The 24,464-nt window shown below is 35.4% G+C and overlaps 4 protein-coding genes across 5 annotated transcripts; 1 reads left to right on the forward strand and 3 right to left on the reverse strand.

The window, feature by feature from the left end:
- The first annotated feature begins 799 nt into the window (after positions 1 to 799).
- On the forward strand, positions 800 to 3,844 carry LOC117921289. 2 transcript variants are annotated; one of them, XM_034839145.1, is made up of 2 exons: positions 800 to 1,097; positions 1,485 to 3,844. In XM_034839145.1, exon 2 carries the CDS (start codon positions 1,724 to 1,726, stop codon positions 3,410 to 3,412), a length of 1,689 nt encoding a protein of 562 aa, XP_034695036.1. In that variant the 5' UTR covers positions 800 to 1,097; positions 1,485 to 1,723; the 3' UTR covers positions 3,413 to 3,844. The 2 variants fall into 2 exon arrangements, with proteins under 2 accessions (XP_034695036.1, XP_034695035.1); XM_034839144.1 differs by having other exon boundaries at positions 801 to 1,097; positions 1,664 to 3,844.
- Positions 3,845 to 6,645: 2,801 nt separating this feature from the next.
- Positions 6,646 to 8,568, reverse strand: LOC117921024 (iridoid oxidase-like). Its single transcript, XM_034838775.1, has 2 exons — positions 7,486 to 8,568; positions 6,646 to 7,403 (listed from the first exon to the last, which is right to left on the reverse strand). Exons 1-2 carry the CDS (start codon positions 8,398 to 8,400, stop codon positions 6,783 to 6,785), a joined length of 1,536 nt encoding a protein of 511 aa, XP_034694666.1. The 5' UTR covers positions 8,401 to 8,568; the 3' UTR covers positions 6,646 to 6,782.
- Positions 8,569 to 16,876: 8,308 nt separating this feature from the next.
- On the reverse strand, positions 16,877 to 18,960 carry LOC117920096 (iridoid oxidase-like). The gene is given in 3 exon segments (XM_034837450.1): positions 16,877 to 17,756; positions 17,758 to 17,774; positions 18,000 to 18,960. Coding segments are annotated over 3 exon segments (1,536 nt in total). The 5' UTR covers positions 18,927 to 18,960; the 3' UTR covers positions 16,877 to 17,164.
- A 2,692-nt stretch (positions 18,961 to 21,652) lies between these two features.
- Positions 21,653 to 23,307, reverse strand: LOC117920670 (cytochrome P450 76A2-like). The gene is made up of 2 exons (XM_034838265.1): positions 22,402 to 23,307; positions 21,653 to 22,264 (listed from the first exon to the last, which is right to left on the reverse strand). Exons 1-2 carry the CDS (start codon positions 23,305 to 23,307, stop codon positions 21,653 to 21,655), a joined length of 1,518 nt encoding a protein of 505 aa, XP_034694156.1.
- Between the last annotated feature and the right edge of the window lie 1,157 nt (positions 23,308 to 24,464).

The raw sequence follows: 24,464 nt of genomic DNA on the forward strand, positions 1-24,464 counted from the left end.
AGGCCTCAAAGGCTTCTTGGTTGAATACAACTGATTTAATACTATTCTGGTTCTCTCTCTCATCTAAAAAGTTTTACAAAATTTTGGGAGCGTGCATGCCTTGCTATTCTAAATTACCAATATAAAATATCCTAGTGGGGTATTTATGGCGGTGTCTTGCGTGTTTCGCTCACACCGGAGTTATGGCCTGTTGTTCTCCAAGACAGATGAGATGGGTATCACGTGGACATTGACAATTGATTTAGAAGATTTGCTATCTCAATTTAAGATTTTCGGTTTTTTAAATATAGACCTATAGATGGTTGAGGTTGAACCGAGCATCGAGTCAAGGGCCCTAACTATAGAGCACCGAGAAGAAGGGACCACGGCCCACATACTGAGAGGCCCAACTATAGGAGGCGCAGAGATGAGAGACCCACGAATCTACGGGGAAGGCCCACTTGAGAAGAAGGCCTCCAAGTCTTCGGAGGGTCATTTTGAATTTAAATTGCAGCCGCGTCTCATGAGTGACGACGACAGAGGAGCAGGCCCACATGTCCGCCTGAGGACAAGAGTAGATGCAATATTTATGAGGGAGAAGCAAGCCTTTCAACATCGTGATGGAGACTTGGTTAGTTGTATATTGATTACGGTACACGTGACAAGCATATGGCCCCATAAAATCCTCAATACCCAACCCCACAATCTCAGAAATTAACGCGGGATTCCCATATGCTTGGTATTCCTTCAATCAAAACTGTCTCTTCAGACCAAAACGATGTCGTGGTGGGTCCGCTTCGACACCAAAACCCAATCACAAACGATGTCGTTTCATCACTCGATAGGGCCTCCATCACTTGGACCTCGGCTGCATCAAGCACCATCCTAATATTCCACTAGGATAAACCCAGAAACAACCCGTTTCCCACATCGGTTTGACCGATTTCCGCCTCTCATGCCCTTTTGTCTCTTCCCCCTTGGCCTTCTATGGTCGGGGCTATTTGAAGCCGGTGATGTTGTACATTATAACTTAGGCCCTCCACCTCATTTCCACTGAAACTCACTGTTGTTCCAGCCTGCTGTCGGATAAGCTCTTCATCGTTCTTCAAATCACAACGGTAATTTCCCTCTTTTTTTTTTTCTTTCCTTATTAATTTATTAAGCAAACTGAGGAATGGTATAAGTACGAATCTGATGTCTTATTTTGTTTTTTGTTTCTTAAAAAGTGAAAATCTCTACTGAACTCAGCCTTGTAGTTGTTTTAGGTTGGGTTGACCGGAGCTTATTGCTTTATTGGGTGCTAATAATGGAAATTTTAGGTTTGAAAATTTTAAAATTTCTGACATTTTCCCAAATTTCTCAGGAGTTACGTTTAGGGTTTATATATTTATTTTCTCAGTGTATATGTTTAGGTATGTCAGGCAATTCGTTTATCAGTTATGAGATTTAAGGTGGGAAATTGGGGTTAATTTTCTGTCATTTTCTTGGTGGCTTTGTATTTTCAGATCTACTTTTCTCGTGATACTCAAGCTCTCTCTCATTTTGTCAGTATTTTGTGCACTTTGATAATGTGTGAGAGCTGCTTTTGGTTTGTAATTGCGAGCGAAAATAGCAAACTTGTAATTTGGCTGCCCAATTGCAGATTCAATTGTCTAACCGGGGTTCTGTTTAAAAAATGATACAGGAACTGTGAGATGTATTGAGGTGTTTGGTTGGGTTTTCTTTATGGTTATTTTGTAGTATAATGAGGGGCGGCATGGGCACTGAGAAGTGGTTCAGTAGTTTGTGGAGGACTTCACGTAAAAAAGTGGCTGAACCTGACAAGAGAATCATAGGAATTTTGGCATTTGAAGTTGCAAGTTTGATGTCTAAGGTGGTTAATTTGTGGAATGGTTTGAGTGATAGAGAACTTGATAGGTTGAAAGAAGAAATTTTGAACTCACTTGGGATCAGAAAGCTTCTATCTGACGATGATAGTTATCTTATGGGTCTTGCACTTGCTGAAATAATTGAAAATTTGGAGTTTGTGATGAGGTCCACAGCTAGGCTTGGGAAGAGGTGCACGAACCCAAGGTTTCAGCATTTTGAATGTTATTTTGATGACTCAATTCAGAATGATGTTGCATGGTGTGGGTGGGAGTATAAATGGAAGAAGATGGACAGGAAAGTAAAGAAAATGGAGAGATTTGTTGCGGTTACCTCACAACTGTATCAAGAGGTGGAAGTGTTGGCAGAGCTTGAACAGGCATTGAGGAGAATGCAGGGAAATATGGATTTGGATCGGGTGAAATTGCTGGAGTTTCAGCAGAAGGTTATGTTGCAGCGTCATGAAGTGAGAAATCTATGTGAGATGTCTCCGTGGAGTAGATCGTATGATCACACTGTCCGGCTTCTGGTAAGATCAGTTTTTACCATCCTTGAGAGGATCAAATATATCTTTGGGACTGACCAAATGGCAAAGGAGGAGGGAAGCGATGTCTGTGATCCCAAAAATACTGATTTGCTTACTCGCAGTCATTCAATTTCAGCTCTAATGCAACCTTCAATTCATCCATCTGAGCACAACTCATCAAGGTTTTATTCAGGACCTCTTGGCAGGTCAGCTTCCAGGTCATGGCTAGCGTCTGACAAGGAACGGGCAGATCATGATCAGTCACTTGCTCATTTGGGAAAGCACTCACATTTGAAAACCAAAAAATTGACTTCTGTTGGACCTTTCAGAGGATGCATGAATGGTGGAAATGATTCTCCTATCCTACAGAGCTGTACGACGCTAAGCAATGGCTCTCTGAAGTCGAATGGTATTTGTTCAAAAAATATTGATGTAGTGAAAGGTTCCAACACAGAGTCTCTTTTTCACAGCAAGAGAAGTCATACTAAGGTACCAATTTTCAATTCTAAGTGTAGGTTGTCAAATGCACCTGCATCTACTCTTGGAGATGCTGGTTTGGCTCTTCACTATGCAAATGTTATTATATCAATTGAGAAGCTAGCTTCATCTCCTCACTTGATTGACCTTGATACAAGAGATGACCTCTATGATTCATTACCGACAACTGTGAGAGCCTCTCTAAGGACAAAGCTAAAGTTATATGCCAAAAATTTGGCTTCAACTGTTTATGATGCTGCTCTTGCATCAGATTGGAGTCTGGCATTGGCAAGGATATTAGAATGGCTAGCTCCACTTGCTCATAACATGATAAGGTGGCACTCTGAGCGGAGCTTTGAGAAGCAGCATATGGTTTGCAAGACCAATGTGCTTCTGGTGCAGACCCTCTATTTTGCAAATCAAACAAAGACAGAAGCTTCTATTACGGAACTTCTTGTTGGTCTGAACTATATGTGGAGGTTTGGAAGAGAACTTGATGAAAGAGCCTCACTGGAGTCCGTTGGCAGCAAAGCTCATGCTGATTATTTGCTCCCAAGGGTTTAATAACATTGCTTGCAATCTTTGAATTGTGATCTATCACAAAAGATTTCTTGCTTCCTATGATAAAAGATGATTGAGATCATTGGGTTTGAGTAGTCGGCAACACTTCTGTAAGGCTACTTATGTTTTGGATGCAGCTTGGCCAACAGTGCTCCCTGCTCGGCTATTTGGGCATTGCTGTTTCTTATACTTCGGAATCCTTGTCATTGAGAGAGCATTTTCTGATGCTTAAGGTACTGTATGGAGCATCCAAACAGTTATTTGTTCCTCCTATTTTGAGTTAAATTGTTATGTTGGCATCCACAAATTTTATTTGTATAAAGAATGAATTTAGAACTCACAGCCACATCCTTGTAAAGAATAGCAGCTCGCCTTTGTCCTATTAATGGTTTATATTCAGAATATCAATCCTTTAGCATACTCGTTGATTTATCATATAGCATTATAAATAGAATATTTCATGAAGGCTTGACCTTTGTTTGTTAAGAACAATGCTATTTGTTGCGAATACCTTTGCTGAATGGGTGTGCTGAAACACTCGATGGCATTGCGCATAATTTTGTACAAAATTAATGGCATTTTGCCCATGTGAGCAGTGAGCAAAGCTATTGGGCATCTACTCTGGCCGATGACGAAAATATCGGGATATATTACCGATACATCGTATATCAGAGAAGATGTATATAATATATAAGTAAGATATATCGACGAAATTATCGGTAATTATGGGCATATCCACAATACAAGTAATAAAAAAAAATATTTTGTGTCAAAATGTACCAATATTTTTAAATAAAAATCATAAATACGATTTAATCACATAATTAGTACATTTACAATAATTTAGTTTTAAATTAATGATTTAAATTTAATTTGATATTCAAGTGTAATAATAGTCCATTGAGAGAATATTAACTTAATACATTTTTAAATTAGTATTACATTAAATTTAAATGAGTACATTTTTACAATTAATTAATATGCTTTTAATAAATAAATTAACTTAGTATAGTAATATATTTTAATCACATCATTAGTATATTTGTAATAATTTAGTTTTATAATGAGTGTACACTTACAAAATTCATATTTTTTTTATTAATCGACGTGATATAATTAAATTTAACATTGCAAGTCATATCATACATATATCAATTTTTTCAACAAAATAATTTTAAAATGTCTATTATACTTCTAATTTTATTTCTAAGAGTTTTTCTTACATTTTCGTGAGTTTTAATTAATTTTTGATCTATCAATGTGTTAAAATATCTATCGATATATTTTCAGCATATCTGTAAAATCTAAGTACTTATTCATATATTCACGTTTTTCTCTTTAACATTAAGCCAAGAATGTTTTTTTTTTCTTAGCAGTTAACATGCTAGTGCTATTGTATAATTTTTTTAATTCATAATTTATGCTAGCATTTCATGCTATCAAATTACTCAAACCTAAACAACTCTATGGCCTGGGCTGACGATATCTGTCCCATGTGTTGGGACGTCATTTGTTTTTTATCCGGGCAGGGCCGCAGAATATATTTGGCTCTGTGCCAATCATGGGCATCATAGAGTGGCCTCCTCAGGATTTGAACTTGGATCCTATAGGCCTTAAGGCTTAGGACGTTGCCCTCCTGGTACCATCTGGGCTAGAGAGCAACAAAAAAGACTAAGTCTTGAGTTCGAATCCTGGGGACGTCAGTTCTAAGACTCTGCGCTGTCTGGCCAAATATACTCCACGGCCGGGAAGAAGAGCCATGAAGCAGAATCTGATGGATGGTCTGGTTCGAATTTTAAATTACTAGTATATATACATTGATTCATTTGTAATTTATAACCCAAAAATGAAATGATTTAGCATCCTTTTCTACTTCTCCTTTTAACTTTCACCTTTTCATTCTTTAAAATGAAGCTGTATTTGCTACGGTCATTATTTTTTTGAAAGGACTTACACATGGAAAATTAAAGTGTTAAGATTACGTTTGACTGATGAAACGGTCCATTTCTATTGGGTGATGCATAATGACTACGCCTTGGGAGTTTAATGGATTTGCAATTACCGTTGATGGATTGGAAACCCATTTAGAAACATGGGTTTGTTTTACCTCGTGTTGCTTTACATTTACCTAAAATCTCAAGTATATCATGTCAAAAATTATTAAAAATTAATATTGTAAATATACTGAATTTTCAATTAATTTTCTTTTGCAATATTTTCAAACATTAATATTTCATAAAGTTTCCACTTGTTATTTTCTCATTAGATTGATTGATTGATTGATAATTATCCATAACATAAAAGACGCTCTTTGAACTTGCGCGATCGTTTTAGTTTGAAGTATATCTGTTTAAATAAATGGTTTGTGTAGGTGATAACACGACTATTAGAGATATCTTTATAAACAAGTAACTTGTATTGATATTCAATAATGATAATCATGATATCAACATAAGGATATTTTGTTATGACAATCTCAAATGTTATTATTATTATTATTTTTATTTTAAAGTGACAAGTCAATTATAATTTGATTTCAAAATAAATCAAAATGTTAAAGTAATTGCATAAGAAAATAAAATAAAGAAAAATTGAAAAGCATCAATCAAGCCCTTTTCGATTTAACCATGGAGCATGTCCCTTTCCTTGTTTTTCCGTCGTGTAGAATCATCATCATGTTCATATTTTTGCCATTCCTTCTTATAAAATCATTACCGCAGGAGATTGTAATAATAATAATAAAAAAAAACCCTTTTTCTTTCTCTCTCTCTTTCCATGATATATTTGATGTGTATGATATTATGATATACTCACTCTTTTCATGGGACTGTTATTTGGGCTGAGTAACTCAAATCTCAGAACGATCCTTATTTTCCCGAAAACCTCTAGCCTTTCCCCACCGATCAATTAAGTGATCTTTTACTTGCATCTCATGCAGAATGGAGGTGTCTCTGATGTTGCTTAATCCGATTAAGTACACTTTCAAGGTTTCCAAATAAGGAGAAGAATTTAGTAACTCTACCTCTTTAAGATATGTGGGCTTTCTTTGAAGTAGCTAGACATTTACTAACTTTTCCACCATGGTTTGCTACACAGACTGAGACCCACTTAATTTAAATACGCTGATGCCACGGATGTTGACTGCAAAATCAGATCTCTGTCATGTGTCATTTGAGTAAGATTCAGGCTTATCGTTATTCACCACATGGGTAGACAACATAAATCTAAAGGATCGAAATACATATATATATATTAATCTAAAGGAGTCGAAATTACTTGATATAAAAAACATAGTCCCTTATGCTGATTTGATCAATGATAGATCACCCTTATACAATCTGAACTTGGACTTTTTCATCATCTCCTTTCATGATCATCGATCCCTAACAATACGCTTTCTGGGTATTGCTTTCAGAGGTACTAGCTTTCTCAGTGTTAGGCCCACCCTCTCATTCATGTCAATTGTTTCTGGTGTTAAATTACTGCCAAGCTCCCAATCAAAACAGTGAAGCAGTGAGGCCAGAACAAAGGGCACTACTTTGTGAGCGAATGGCATACCTATGCACATCCGTCTCCCTGATCCAAATGGAATCAACTCAAAATTCTGCCCCTTGTAGTCTATATCAGAGCCTAAAAACCTCCGCGGCTTGAAAGAGAGGGGCTTGTGCCAGGCTTCCGGGTCCCTTCCAATCGACCAGGCATTTACAAAAACTTGGGTATTTTGGGGTATGAAATAGCCCATGAAGTTAGTGTCTTGCAATGCATTTCGTGGAATCAGTAAAGGAAGCGCGGGATGCAAGCGTAGAGTTTCCTTCACCACAGCTTGCAAATATGGCAGTTCATCGATGTCGCTCTCTTCAACCTTCCTATCTGGTCCAACAACTCGATCAAGCTCCTCTTTAACCTTTCTCATTGACTTGGGTTTGCGGAGTAGCTCTGTCATTGCCCATTCGATTGTACTGCTTGTAGTTTCTGTCCCTCCGAAGAACATTTCCTGCATTGATCATGGACACATTCAACAATGAGATTGAATTCAACTTCATTCACGGTGTAAACAGCAGTACAAAAAAGGTTACCAGTATGATTATATTCATATTCCTCTCTGATAATTTCTCAGATCCTTCTTTCCCATCACGTCGGTACTCCAACAACACATCCAGGAAATCCCTCTTCTCCTTCTCTGTACCTGTCTGCCGCTCCTCAACCCTCTCCTTCACAAATCCCGCAATGATATCCATGGCTCGTCCCAATTCTCTCACCATGTTCCTCTTGATCCCCTGTGGGTCCAGCCATTTCAAAAATGGGAAGAAGTCCGCCATGTTAGGCTTCCCGGCCAACTCCATGATTTTGTTCATGGCATCATAGAACTCGTTCCCTTCCTTGGGCTTCATGTCGAAGAAATCACGGGACAGCATGAGGTTGGCGATGAGGTTGAATGCCACACAAAATACAAGGTGGGAAACTTCCACCTCACCTGATCCTCCCTGTACACGCGCCATTGTAGCATCATCCTCAATCCATTGGATCATCCTGTTAACACACTTGTGTCGGAGGGGAGCCATTTCATTGATCCGCTTGATGACTAGGAGTTCACCGGAGCACACCTTCCGGAGAGTTCTCCAGTACGTGCCGTAGTTGCTCATAGCCATTGATCCTTGATTGTAGTTCAAAGCAGTTAATGCACATGGGACCTTGCGGTCGGAGAAAGGAAGGTCATGATTCTTGAAGAGTTCAGCTGCCACCTTGGCTGATTGTATCACCACGGTGTTTATGGCCCCAAGCTGTAACCAGAGAACGGGCCCATACTGAGATCGAAGCGTGTACAGGGTCTGGTGAGGCATGGTTCCCAGATCAAATATGTTGCCAAGAATTGGCCACCCTTGTGGCCCTGGAGGTCGCAATTTGGTTGAACCTTTTCTGGGCTTTATCCATCTCAGCAGGACTAGTAACGCCGCAGAGAAGAAAGCACTCCACCAAAGAAGCGAACTCATGCTCTACTCTATTTCCTTTCCAGTTTATGTTGTTCTCCATCTTTGTTCATCGCAACCACCTTATATAAAAAAGAGTGACCCTATTGTATTTAACAATGCACTACCAAGTGCTTTAGAAATTACAGTTTGAAAATATCATAATGAAAAAAACAAAACTAAAGAAAGAGGAAAGAGTGATTGAAGTGGCTCTTTCAATTGTTCAACTGAGAGCCACTTGTTTTCTATTTGTATGCGTTTCTTGAACAGAGGAGCCAAAGCACAGGGGAATTTCTTAGGTTGGTCGAGTTTCTGACGGCCTCACAACTTTTGCTCACTCAGCTAACTCCTAACAATTACTGTCACTGATTTCTAAAATACTGAGAAATGGTAAAGTGAGTCCATGGCCTTTCACCTTCTTAATTAACGCTTTGATTATTTGGTTTTCTTCTTCCTGGTGAAACGAAGTCTACTGATATAAAATATGTTGAATTAATAATTGACTTGTCATACAATTTCCATTATTATTATTTTTTTGAAATTCACCATCTACAAGCTTCCATTATTTTTGGTTCAATATAAAATGATAGGATTTGGAAACCGTGCAAGTTTTGTAGGTTGCTCTGTATATAGTCCTCATGTAAGTGTTTCCCCGGAATTCGTGCTAATTTCTCGCTATGGTCGTGATTTTTTTTTCTATGATACCTGGTTTGATTTCGGAGATCCAGAATGGGGTACGCAAAACAAAAAGAAAAAAAAATAAAAAAATGTCACTATTCTTCCTCAAACCTATAACATTAGTGGAGGAGGGGGGCCGGCCTTCACGCACGCCGGAGTAGAGTTGTGGGCCCATCTTTGGTTGGGAAGGGGCATGGCGAAGGCAAAATCCTCTCACATTCAATGGATGATCCAGCCCATAAAGGATGGGTTGTATTTTGGAAGATCCAGTTATCGGCTCCGCATTTTCCCCGATCGACACCACGTAGGCCCACTTACATGTGCCCTGTGTATATTTGCATTTTTATTGTTATTATTATTTTCTTATATTTTAAATTTGATTTGCTATTTTTCTTTTTTCACCTTCATTCAAATAAGATTTTCTTTCACATCTCTCGTACGTTTCCCACTCTTATCTCTCTCATTTTTATTTATTTATTTTTTAAATTAAGTTTCTATTTCATTTCTTTGATTTTGCAAGCAGCCAAGTCCATGCATGTGAACTTCCTCCATCACCCACTATGAAGCCCCACAAATACCCATCATCGTTTATCTCCACATTTGGAGACTACAAATTGATGGAGAGATCACGCCTAAAGCAACTGGTGAATTCCACGCAAACGATGGACGATGAGTTGATCAAGAAGTACTTCAAAGCAATCAACTATGGGATGATGAAGGTTCTTGGTTCTTACCATCTTTAAATTATTAAGAAATATATTTATTTATTTTTATCTAGAATTTTGAAAATCAAAGCTTAAGAAGAGTTTTTGCTGTGGTTTTGGATTAGTTAATTAATTTAAACGATCTAATAATAATAATAATAATAATAATAATTAATAAAATATAGAATATATTATTTTTCATAAATATTTTTATTTATTTAAGAAGTTATTTATATTTAATAAAATTTTATATCTTCATGATTCAAACTTTGGGTCAACTTAATTTTTAACATAGGTTTGGACAAAAATGATATTAAATGTAATGTAATTAAATTTGAAAAAAAAAATGGAGTAGAATATTTTAAACTAACATTAGATGATATCTCTATTTTCATTTATTATGCTTCAATTTTTCATTCATTCTATTTTTAGTTTAATTTTACTCATTGTTTTCCCTTGATTCTAATCTTAAGTTTTCATGTTTCATCCCCTAAGGTAACTTTTTAGCCTCTCATGATGATGATTTCATTCACATAATTTATAACAGAAGAATAAAGAACCATGTTTAAATAAAAAATAAAAATATTCAATTGATTAAATTAATAAAATGGAGAAAACACACAAAAAATCTTCAATATAATTTTCTCCCTATCCTAAGAAAATCCAAAGCCTCTAAAAAAGAAATCTAATATCCTATTTATACGCCAAAAGTTAAGTTGACACATGACAAGATCGTAGAGAACACGTAAAAGCTTCCTTCCAAATCAAGGGTTTTCAATTTGTTGTAATATGTGGTTCATATTGAATGAAAGACGTATGGAGAAAAATAGGCAAATGTCAGAGCGAAGCGATGACATTTGTCATTCAAGCTTATATTTTTATTGTTGTGGGTGAATGATAGGTTCGGGGGGTTGCCCCCCGTGATATAGTTTAAGAGTATTTTTGGAATTTCATTATCTGAGGGTTAGTATAAATACCCTTTTATGTAACCCTAATTTAAGATATAATGAAAGTCTTTTTCTCTATTCCCGTGGATGTAGATAATCTGCCGAACCACGTTAAATCCAAGTGTTTTTCTTTTCGTTTTCTCTAATTTTCACCATAAATTGTTGCATGAAAATCAACACAATCAAAGTTGTATGATTTGAATTTCATGAGTTTGAGGCTCAAAATTTATCAATTTCGCACAAGGAGAAAGAAGTTCACATGAAAACTTCAAGTTTCACATGGACATGCGAAATGATAAGTGGCATGCCAAACAATTGCCAAAAACCTTTAGAAATAACTCAATTCAGATCAATCTCACATCAACATGTGAACTAGTTTCCAAAAACCTTTAGAATGTCACCCTTGTTGTTTCAATTCGCATGACTATATGAACTTAGCTTCCTCCCCGTTTCTCTTTGTGCAATTCACTTCAATTATCCATATCTTTCTCATTTCAGTTCCGATTTGTACATTGTTTGAAGCGTTGGACTTTTGACTTCTTGAACTTCGAAATGATTTATAGCATGCTCAAAAATTACCTTGGAAAGTGCTCCAAATTTCACTTCAAAGTCACTTTAATTTGAATGTTTAAAACTTCAAGTTATGTCCTTCAACCTTCTTTCTCATATTTATTTAATCTCCAACTCTTTCCATAACCTTCATTTTTCATCTCTCATATAATGAATTGCTCAATTTTCATTTGTCAAAATTTTCATCATACTTCACACTCTTTGAACTTTTTTTTAGCATATTTAGTAATTTGTTCAAGATATATGTTAGATCCATGGATAGAGTCTTAACAACAATTTGAGTTAAGTTGAGTGAGTTGAGCCTTTACAGTTGCATAGTTTATTCTGACATGTTTCATTAGAGCACAATTTGTGGCTTTAAATCAGTTGTGACAAATCTTGCTTTTGCTAGAGGTACTTTCAATTATTGCTATTGATTAGTGAGAATTTGAGTTTGTTTCAGTGCCATCAATCACTTTAAGAAAATGTACTTTTTATGACAAAAATTTAGGGGTGAATTCTATTTTTGTCGCTAAAAGTAACTTTTACGGATGAAATTTTAGATGTCGTTAATAATGTCAATTTTCTACAAACTTTTCCTAACGAATTTGAAATTTTTGTTGTTGAAAGATGTGGCGGGAAAATTTGGCCTTTTTTTTTTTGGTGCAAACATTTTTGTGACGAAAATAAACTATTTCCCTACGAAAATATTTATCACTAATTATAATTTTTGGTGATGAAAATAATTTCCTCACTAAAAGTTACAACTTTTTTTTATCTATTTTTGCTTACAAAATGGTTTTGTCGGTAATTATATTATTTCCTGACAAATTGAGTAATTTTGTCACTAAATAATGTTATTAAATTGTGATATTAAAAAAGAATATTAATAAATAAGTAGATGATTTATACTATGAAATAATATAATATATATTTGTTGACACTTAATATTTATACTATAATATTTTATTTATATAAATAATAATAAAAATTAAGGATCCATAAAATTAAATTCTAGAATGTAGATTTATTTAAATTTAAATGTTCTATTATGTAATAATAGTATTGTTATGAAATAGCAAAAATGTAAATTATTTAAGCAATTAATATTTATAGTGTAATATGTTATTTATATTTTTATATATATAAATAATAACAATAGATAATCCAAGATATGTAAAATTACATCCTATGATATAAATTTATTTAAATTTCAATATTATTATATGGTGCTACATATACATAAATACTACTAAATGATTTTTATTATATTAGGTAAAAGTTATCCATACAAGTTCAATGTAATATTAAATTTATATTAGCTATGAATAAGTTATAATCCTCTAATTTGTTCTCATTCAAAATCATACCTTATCCACTCAAGAAGTAAATTTATACTAACATTTAGTTACCTAGTTTAAATGAATAGATTTTTTTTTTTAATTATTACTTGGTTTTTAAATAATTGGTCATAATTAAATTTCTCAAATAAATTGTCTAGTGTCTATAAAAACATTCTACCTACATAAAATTCCAAATATTATTTATGTGTACGAAAATATCATATATTATTAATAAATAAATAAGTATAAGTTAAATATTATATGATATAATATATTGCAAGTACTATATGCCTAGCTCTATTTTCATATTTACAAAATAAAAAATGTCCAATATATATAGCACATGTGAAATTCTATATAAATATAATTTTTTTAAAAAGTTTTCAACCACATCTTTATTAATAATTGGTTATTTAATTTTTTATTAATCAATTATATATTTATTATTTTTAATTATTAATTACTAATTTATCAAAATTGATTAGTTATTAAGAATAAAATCTTAAATTATACTGCAAAATAGTAACTTCTATGGCTACTAACTCGTAAAGGAGTTTTTATACTTGTATGCATTTTTAATAAAATATTTAAAACAAATATAGTTATAAAAATAATTGAAATATATCATAAATTATTATATGATTTATATTTATAGTGTTTCATCATGTTTGATATTTTTGTTTGGAATAAATGAGAAAGGGAAAGAAAAAAAATGATGTAGAATCCTAATTTCATTTTGATTATTATTTTATTAATGTCAATATGAGTATTGCACTTTGGCATTCCCCTAACATTGTCTTTCAATCGTACTTTTATTTTATATTTCAAATTTATTACTTTAATCTATAAGTCTGAAATTGAATTTATTCTAGCTATTAATAAACTATAGTCCTCTAATTTGTTCTCATTCAACATTAGGTTTGTTTAGAGGTGACAAAATTTGATATGACTTGAATCTAACACCCTTTGATGATTTTGGATTGAGTATAATTGAGTTCAAGTCAAGTTCATGTCGACTTGCATACCTTATTTAATAAATAAATAGTGTTGGCCTTATGGGGGGCCAACGACCACCCTAATGGACCATGGAGAGTGAACTTAAATAATATAAGGTCCCTATTTTGATCACCAATTAGTTTTCAGAACAAATGGGGGCCTTGTCATAAAATACTCTGTAGTTATTAAGCGTGCTGCAGCCAAAGAAATCTTAGGATTGGTGACTCATTGGGGAGTGCAGAGCACCTATCATAGCCTAGTCACATGTTTGACGGGTGAGCTAGCACAGAGACAGTAGGCTATCACCGATGAAATTAATTTGTTACCAAAAATATTTGGCAACAAAAATAAAATTCGTCGGCATTAAATATTGACGATTTTTGGGACAAATTTTATTTTTTTCGTAACAAAAATTCTTACTTTTGTCGATGAAATATTTCGTTGGAAAACACCTTCAGTGACAAAATTTTATTTTATCAAGGAAAACTTTGGGTGACGAAATAAGATTTTTGTCACGAAACTTTTAGCGACGGGTTTAAGGTGACGAATAAGGCACGAAAGAATTTTCGTTGGGAAATATTTTTGTAGACGCAATGTAGACTTTCAATGACAAAATATTTTATTGCTGAAAGTTAATTTTCTTGTAGAGTATTAAGCTCTAACTAATTGGGGCTCCTTCATTAAAAAGTAATTTTAATTTTAATGTTTAAATTGAAATTAACACCTACTTTATCTTTGTTGCAATGCCCAAGTAATACATTTTTCTAATATTTTTAATTTTATACGAGGGACTCCAAGCCTAACTCTTGTTAGCCCCTAATTCCTATGGAGAGCTATCAAAAAACAATGAAAATTCTGACGCCCTTCGTTAGATTGTGTCTTATTATAATGTCAAGTGATTAAAAGTTTATCTACTCAAATGGGATGTTCAATTCCAAAATTACCTTTTCTTCATACAAAGAGAACGACAATTTTAATTGCACAATTTACCTTAATTCAATTATGACAACTGAGTAATATGTATTTCTCCAATGCCGAATAATCTCATCATTTCTCCAATATATATTGATAGGAGTTTAGCTTTCTTTCTCCATTCATGAAATGTCATTGTGCTTTGAGCATTAAACTATCCTTTTCATCCTCAAACACCCATTCTCTTTTACTTTTGCCCAAGGAGATGAGCACTTCAATGTTCACATTCGGTTTGACATCATATGATTGTTCCGCCTTAATTTGGAGACATCCACGCATGAGTATGAGATATTAGATAGATTTGGAGATGTGGAGGATTCTAGAGAGTTGTTCACAACTCTTGAAGACTCTTATATATATATATATATATATATATATATATATATATATATATATATATATATATATATATCTTGTAAATAGGTTTTTATGTAACATTCTCTAGGGGAATTCTAAAATTGTGTGGAACCACCAAAGTTTCAAGGAGTTCCACTTGATGCCTATAAATAGTTGGAGACTCCATTTGACAAGGGTGCCAAGCATATGTGAGCAAACCTCGTAAATCATTATTATGCAATATAAGCTTCATTCATCCAAACTCTTTAATTGTTGCCTCCTTTTTCTTTCAAACTTCCAAGTCAAGTCATTTGCTTAGCAAACTTCCAAATCGAGTTGATTGCTTAACCTAATGAGCTAAGTATATGAGGAAGACTGACTTAACAACTTGGTCAAGTTATCTAAGAGTCACACTAATACTCAAAAAACACTTAAATTTGTGACAATATAATTACGTGCAAAAAAAAAAGAAGAAATGAAAGAAAACTTGAGAGAACTTATAATCACTATTTTATCTCATCGATTAATAGTACATGTAGGAAGAAAAAGATATTGTATATTACTTTCACGCTTGGAATCAATATTTTGAAAGGTAGTTGCAACTTATAAAGCTTCAATGAAACAAAACACTGAAACACAAAACTTGTTGGAGTCTTGGAGCTCGTTGTTTCTTTGAAGGACTCCAACCAGAGTAAGGTCGATACCACTAAATACTATCTTGCAGTTGGACATGGTGCATACATCTATTTCAGTGGTCAATGTCAAGTACAATGATCTTGGTTTTTGAAAAGTGATGGATAGTCAACTTATAAACTTTGCTGAAATTTTTACAACGGCTTTAAATATTTAAATTTTATGTTTTCTTTTTGTGTAATAACAATTCTCAATCTAATTTTTATTTTTTATTGTTATAACCTAAATTATTTATTGAATTCAATACATATTCTTGGTAGTAAGGGAATAGGCAGAGTCATGTTTCTTATATTCTTAACATGCATTAAAATGTTTAATTAGAATTTGCAAATTACTTCTTGAATAACACACAAGCTGGGAGTTGTTTTGATACTGTTAATTTGTGAATTCTGGATTTATTACCATGTGTATGTATGAATTACTTGATTAGTTCAGCATTGATCTTAGGCCTCAAGTCTCCGAGATCTCAACTTTTAAATTCATACCATAACTTGATGACGATTTTTTGGTTCATTTATCTGCATGGAGATTTAGTGAATGAAAGCTTATTGGGACGGATACTATTGATGACTTTAACTTTTCTATTTGACAGCCAACTTCTTGAGAGGTTTGTCAGTATAGAGTGGGAGATCTCATCTCACAGATTGAAAGCTCTATTCAATCTAAAGAATTGGGAAACACCCATGGAGCAGACCAAATTGAGGATGGTAATCTTGGAACTTAGTTTTTTAATTAACAAATTTGACCATTGATGCTTGAAGCTTGTTCATATCATGTCCTGAGAGTTAAAAATAATAATATTTTTTTCCCCTGAATGTGTTTATTTGAGTCGAAATAAAGCTTATGCTCTTACTGCAAACTGCGGACCCAAAAAAGTGAAACTACGAAAAATAAGAGTAATACATTTTTGAGAGACTTATACCAACCCAAAAATCCTTGATAATTTTTCAGTCTCAGACCGTGGGCTTTTCGGGTAACTTCTGATGGTTGAGACTGCATCGTCACTGACATGCACCTGTCTGCCAAATTTAATAGGTTTTTTTGGGAAGATATCCCATTCAAGATCCCAATGAAAACGGTGGAGCAACAACCCCAGGAGGACAAGATGCATCACTTTATGAGCTAGTGTCGACGGAATTCCTGCTAAAGATGCCATCAGCACAAAGCCGTCTCCCTACAGTTTGTCAGAGTCTATAAACCTTTCTTCTTTTATTTTTTATTTTTTATTTTTTATTATTTTTATATCTCCATCCTAAGAATCTGCTTAAAATTCCCCAAGTCCTTAAACTCAAGTTCTGAGCTTACAGTAAAAGCAGAAATAAATAGAGAATCAATTCAGATACAAGTTACCATGATCGGATGCTTGATCCGTGAGACAGGAGATCAAAGAGTAACTAGCATTACCAACAAAGCTGGATCAATGGATTACATAGAGTACAAGAAACAGACCCTTATGCTAGTCTGTACTCCGATATATCATCTTATGCTCCAAAACATCATCCTTCTCATTAATACCTTTCCACTGAATTGCAAAAGCAACTTAGCCATTTTATTCCTTTTCATGGGCATCTCAAACAGTCCTCCTTTTGGGTATTGGTTTCAGCGGTATTAATTTTCTCACCGCTATTCCTACTCTCTCATTCATGTCTATGGTCTCTGGAGTGACACCGCCGCCAAGCTCCCAGTCAAAACAGTGAAGCAGAGAGGCCAGAGCGAGAGGCAGCAATTTGTTCGCTAAAGATATACCGATGCAAATCCGTCGTCCAGATCCAAATGGAATGAACTCAAAATTCTGCCCTTTATAGTCTAGATTTGAGCCCAAAAATCTGTCAGGCTTGAAAGAGAGAGGCTCTTTCCAAGCATCCGGGTCCCTTCCAATCGCCCATGCATTGACAAAGACTTGTGTGTTTTTGGGTACGAAATAGCCCATGAAGTTTGTGTCTTGTAATGCATTTCGTGGAAGCAGTAAAGGAATTGGGGGATGCAGTCGTAGAGTTTCCTTCACCACGGCTTGCAAATATAGCAGCTGATCAATGTCGCTCTCTTCAACCTTCCCATGTGGTCCAACAACTCGATCAAGCTCTTCTTGGGCCTTTCTCATTGACTCAGGTCTGCGGAGTAGCTCTGTCATAGCCCATTCGAGCGTACTGCTTGTAGTCTGACCCGGCAAAGAACATTTCCTACAACACCGGTGGACAGTGAGTTCATAGTTTTCTTTAAAAATAATGGGCAATTTATATCTATTGTGGATGTATTGGGCAGAGCAAGTGGGCATGAATAGCATAACTCTTGACATACCAGACATATTGAATGAGTAAAAAGTCATTGACAGAGCAGGATGCTAAAAAATATTAGAGTGGTTTGCCAAATCTAAGGAGAGTAAACAGAGATTGAATATCTGTTACCAGTACGATTATTTTCACTTTGTTGTCTGACATCTCATGGGGACCTTCTTTCTCATCATCTCTGCACTCTAACAACACATCCAAGAAATCTCTCTTCTCCCTCACCATCCCAGACTGCCGCTCCTCATCTCTCTCCTTCACAAACCTCGCAATTAAATTGAGGGCTTGTCCCATGTCTCGGACCATGTTCCTCATCATCCCCAGCGGGTCCAAGCGTTTCAGCAAGGGGAAGAAGTCAGCGATGTTGGGTCTCCCTGCCCACTCCACGACCCCGTTCATGGCTTGAAAGAACTCGTGCCCGTCCTTGGACTTGATGTCCACGACATCGCGTGACAGCGTGATGTTGCCGATAAGGTTGAATGCCATGCAAAATAGGAAGTGGGGCAGTTCCACTTCCCCTGCTCTTCCCTCCGCACCTGACTTGGCCGCATCCTCCTCAATCCACCGGATCATGTCGTCGACACACTTCCTCCGAAGGGAACCCATTTCATTGATCCGCTTGTTGACTAGGAGTTCACTGGCGCATACCTTCCGGATCATTCGCCAGTATGGGCCATATTTGCCGAGAGCCATCGAACCTTGGTCGTAGTTGTGTGCGGTCAACGTAAATGGAACGTTGCGGTCGGAGAAAGGGAGGTCATGATTCTTAAAAAGTTCAGCCGCAGCCTTGGCAGACTGTACGACCATGGTGTTTATGGCCCCAAGCTGTAACCAAAGAACAGGTCCATGCTGAGGTCGAAGCCTGTAAAGGGTCTGGTGCGGCACGGTTCCCAGATCAAATATGTTGCCAAAAATAGGCCATCCTTGGGGACCTGGAGGTGTAGATTTGGTTGAACCTTTTGTGAATTTGATCAATCTCAGGAAAAGTAGTAGAGCTGCTGAGAAGAAACAGCTCCAGAAAACAATGGAAGCGGTGGACAACTCCATTTTCGTCTCAGCTTGTGTTCTCCTCTTTGGGCCACCCCAAACAACGTCCACACCATATAAGTTTTTTTCCCCTTATAAAACAAACTTATGACGTGTAGGGGAAAAGACAGTTAATATTCAAAGATATTATTTGATTAGTACCATTTTTCAAAATGAATCGTTGAAGTACTTTTCTCTTTTCACCTTTCTCCTTTTCATTTATTACCTTTCTGAAAACGAAGATTTGTTTTTTATATTTTATCGTGCAATGAATGAACATTTTTACTATTTTGATACTTTTTTTACAACTTATTAAGCCTTTACCAACCTTACACATAAACCTTCCTCACATATAGATTCAACTTACTATTATTAAAATAATTCACGTCCTTTCTAAATTCCCACATGTGTTGCTCCCTCACCTTGCATTGGATTCTTCCATCCCCACTAACTTTAACATCTTTTAATTCATAATTTTTTAATAGAAAAATACAGAGTCGAGCAGTACCAATGCTTTGCCTTTTTATTTTATATTATTTTTTTGGATTCTGTTTCAAAGGAGATTATCTTGGTTATATACATCAACCTAAATAAACTTTTATATTAAATCAAAGATTATTGAATTATAAGGGATGATTCATCATCCCGATTTGCAAATCTAATCCTTCATTTTATTTTATACCTTTTATGAATAAAAATATATATTTTTATAATAAAAATTAATTTTTTTATCAAAATACATATATAGATACTGATCGCATTGATTTGATTATTATTTAATTAATTATCTTACAATTATGTGTTTTTTGTCTTTTTTTTAAAATATTATTAAAATAAAGAATAGTAGCAATATAGTAAGAAATTGCTATTACTAAAATATTATTAAAAATACCATTTTGTCTATTTATTTGCAATTCTTTTTTAGATTTGTACACGATGAGATTGGGTCTTCAAAAGATCACAAGATTCTTTTGGCATTTGATGTGAGCTTATCCAAGAGTAAGCTTAGGTCTCGAACTATCTTAAGAATAATGATAAAGAGAAGTCTTTTGTGTTTGATACCACACTTTTACCAAGGGTTTGATGTTTATTGATTAGGCTTCAGTATTTTTTTCCTTTTTCTCCTACTTGTAAGCGTTGGAGGTTGACAAAGATCAATTTACCATATTTGAGAATTAGGTCAAGGTTGGCACCATGATCGAAGTAGCTTGGGAATCTCTCAAGTTAGCAGTCAAAAAAATCAAATGGTGATGCAAATCTTCTTACCCCACTTGCGGGTATAAGGTTGACGTACCTTCGTGTCAGGAATTCTGATTAAATAAGGTTGAACCTTCTGGTGATGGGGGCAAAAAAAACATGACCCTATTGTGCTTGTTATGACTTTTCTATCGAAGTCCCTATGATTTATGGTGTTATCTATTTTGTTTTTTGTCTATTATAATGGGTCAGACATATCATTGCTAAGACATTAATTTATAGACAAATATGAAGCTATGATCCTTGTTATTATTAATTAACCCAATGAGCATGGGGATTTGGAGGAAGATGGTTTTTCAATGTTGCAATATGGCCAAACTTGAACTTATGCAAAACCCTACTCCATGTTTTTAGGTTGAGCTTATCTTCATTCTTGATTTTTTTTTCATAATCTAATTGCGTACCTACCGTCTTTTTTTTTTTTTTACTATAGAATATATGTCAACATGGGCTAGTACCTCTTTAGTTGTCGCTCCTTGTTTATTCTGTAGTACTATTACAAGGATCCTTGTTCATTCTTGAGTAATATTACAAGAAAATAATCCTTCTCTATGCACCCTAATGTACTTCACAACTTTCTTAATAACCTTATGGATTTGGAAGATCATTGACTTTAGTTGCCAACCCTTGGCTCGTAGCCAGCAGCAACCCAAGGCAAAGGTCGAAATGGATGGCAAGCTAGAATTGCCTATAAATGTCCTTGAATTTGATGCTTAGCCACCTAGATAATTTTGGCATAGATGTATTTTAACAAGCTTTCTCCTAGATTTTTCATATTTTCAACACAATAAAATAGTTAATTTTTTTAATAAATTAATTAATTAATTTTAACTATCCTATTTTCAAATTCTAATGAATGAAATATAAAAAATATTAAGATAATTTTTTTGACTAGTCTTTTTATTTCTTTTGTATATTAGTTAAATACATGCCAAACATAAATTTATAAATAAAATTATAAATGTTTTGAAATAAAAAGATAATAGATTAATTAATCTCTGGTGTACATTCGTTGGCATCAGATATAATTAAGATTCTAATAGAATTGATCTCCTTAAAATTGTTCAACAATAATCCGAGCCTGGCTCACACCGACTGTTGGTTGTATCATCTTAAGTTCCGACTAATTTTGTGCTTGGCCCATGTAGTTTTCATGCTCTTCTCTAAGCCTGGACTTTAGGTTATACAAAACGGAATAGTTTCCATCAATCTTACTGGCCCTGATGTAGCTTATTTTATTCCTTCCATGATGAACTATTTCACAAAATTAAATTCCTTACTCGTGAAATAGTAGTAATTCCATCACTACGTGACTGGATCATGGGGTCCAGTCACTTTATTTAAAAAAAAAAAAAAAAAAAATACATATGCCGGCACAGAGATCATAGAATCCTCCAAATCTCGTGTTTATACATATATGAACAGAGACTTACATTTTGGAGGGACTTGAGCCATAACATGGATTCCTAGAGTAAATTTGTGGCTCAATGCTATGTAAGCTTTTTAGGTAGTGCTTTTAATGGCTGAGACTTGCGCATTACCAACCCCCACTTCTCTTTCATGTCCATGGTCTCGGGGGGGACATTGCCCTCGAGTTGCCAGTCAAAATGGTGAAGTAACGTCCCCAGAACAAGGTGCAGCACTCGATGAGCTAATGGAATCCCTGCACAAATCCTTCGCCCTGCACCGAATGGGATCAGCTCAAAATTTTGTCCCCTATAATCTATTTTTTTGGAGTCTAGAAACCTCTCAGGCTTGAAAGATGATGGGTCTTCCCAAGAACCCGGGTCTCTTCCGATGGCCCAAGCATTCACAAGAACTTGAGTATCTTTTGGTATATGGTACCTCACGAAGCTGGTATCTTGAATTGCACTCCGTGGAATTAGGAATGGGATTGGAGGATGTAATCGTAACGTTTCTTTCACCACGGCCTGTAAATATTGGAGCTCATCAATGTCGCTCTCTTCAACATTCCTATCTGCTCGGACTACTCGAGCAAGCTCATCTTTCACCTCCGACATTGATTTGGGGTTGCGTAGTAGCTCCGTCATTGCCCATTCAACAATGCTGCTACTGGTTTCTGATCCCGCCATAAATATTTCCTGCATTACATCCCACTTATTTCATCCTTGATGACACTTTTTGATTAGTAAAATATTTTTACCAAATCATTCAAGAATTTTTTTTTTGGGTGTAATCAACCATCGCAACAAAAGCAAGAAAAGGTAATGAATATTACCAGTATAAATATATTGACGTCGCGGTCTGAGATTTTAGCGGGCTCGTCCTTACCATTTCCTTCAAACTCCAGCAGCACATCCAGAAAGTCCTTCTTCTTGGTCCCTTCCGTCCTCTGTTTTTTCATGCGTTCATTGACGAATCCAGAAGCCATTTCCATAGCTTTTCCTAGGTCACGCTCCATGTTCTTCCTTAGTCCCTGTAGGTCCAGCCATCCAAGCCATGGGAAAAAGTCAGCCAGATTAGGATGGCCAGACCACTCCGTTAGATTACTCATTATGGTGAAAAACTCCGAACCCTCTTTGGATCGCAAGTCCAACAGGTCCCGTGATAGCATAAGGTTTCCTAGCATATTGAATATGGCGAGGAAGACAGCTTCCGCAACGTGAACACTAGACGCTTCTCCATCCACCCCAAGCGCCTCCTTTTCTATCCATAACAACATGTCATCCACACATTTTCTACGCACATTGGCTGTCTCATTAATCGGCCTTACTGCGAACATATCGGTCGTAACGAGACGCCTCAACGTCCGCCAGTATGGGCCATAAGGTGCCAGGGCCAAGGACCCCTCGTTGTATTCATGAACTCGCATTGTTTCCACAATGCTGCGGTCAGCAAAAGAGAGGTCGTGGTTCTTGAACAGCTCACCAGCAGCCTTAGAGGACAGAATAACCATGGTCTTTATGGCACCGAGCCTGAGCCACACCACGTCCCCATACTTGTGTCTTAGCCCCGCAAGTGTCTGGTGCGGCATTGTTCCGAGATCCAACATGTTGCCCAGAATTGGCCATCCTGTTGGTCCAGGAGGTAGCCGGTTGAAGACAGACTTTCTCCGGCAAAGTATGAAGGACAGAGCTGAAGATGAAATCACAATCAAATAAAGAAGAAAGTTTGAAGCTAGCATGTGAGCTCTCCTAGCTCGGTCCCTGGGTACTTTTGTTGATCCTGCTAATGTAATATAAATTTATATATTGCTTGAATTGTCCGATAACAGCAACCCATACAGTGGGCTTGCCGACCCTTGCCTTTATATTATTGGATAAAAACACCAAAAGTCCACGTTGTTAATTTTGTCAACCCACCATTAAGCCGATGTGAGCTGGATTCAGTTCCTTCGTGACAAGGTTTTTTCACGTGGGAACAATCATTATATCATAGCCAGTACTACTACTACCGAAGAGTTTCCAATTATCGATTTTCTCAAAGCAAAACATATTAATATCTATTATAAATTAAATACTTAATAACTTATTTGAAGTCTAATTTGTGATTTGTCGGCCTTCAGGTATCAAGGTTCGACTTTAACATGACGTGCTGATACTTGGTGATACCTTTTTCCTTCTGTAACGCTTGGACTGTGGCCACCAAAGAGTCTCTTGTTCCGGATACTTTAATTTATGGCTTTATCTGAATTATAAAACGCTTTCCAAAGAATATATATATATATATTTTAATCCCTATACAACAAGAAGAAGGATGGGAAAAACGGTCACGCAGCCAGTGTCTTTTTCTTATGTATGAGCCACTGGCCAGCAAGAATTTAAAGGAAAAAAAAAAAAACAAAACAAATAAAGAGGAATCTTAGATATCACTAAAATCTCTTTGGTTTCACTTCTTCTTCTTTTTTTTTTTTTTTTTCTTTTGGAATAGAATTTAAAATGTTAAAAAACACAAATGTGCTCTTCTTTATTCTTATCCTTACAAACCCAAAATCTTTAACTCTCCTCTTCTCTTTTTTTCTTCTTTTATTTTCCTTGTTCCTTTATTTTCTCTCTGCTATTTTTTCTTTTTAACTGATCATAAACCAATGCAACAACCACTGAACACTACTATGCGATCAACTGTTATTTAAGCGAATTTTGACTGTACTTTTTCAATTCACAAATAGATGAATTTCAAGTAATTGTAACATTAGAAAGACTTGAGTATAAGTTGAATCATCTCCATACGATATATTTGAGTTGAGTCAATGGGGATCAACCACATGAAAGAAGAAAATGGAAATTTTTATGATGGACGAATACCTTATTTTTGGTATTCCAACCACTTTGGATTCTTTAT

Source organism: Vitis riparia, chromosome 8 (genome assembly GCF_004353265.1).
Source record: "Vitis riparia cultivar Riparia Gloire de Montpellier isolate 1030 chromosome 8, EGFV_Vit.rip_1.0, whole genome shotgun sequence".
Taxonomy (NCBI): Eukaryota; Viridiplantae; Streptophyta; class Magnoliopsida; order Vitales; family Vitaceae; genus Vitis; species Vitis riparia.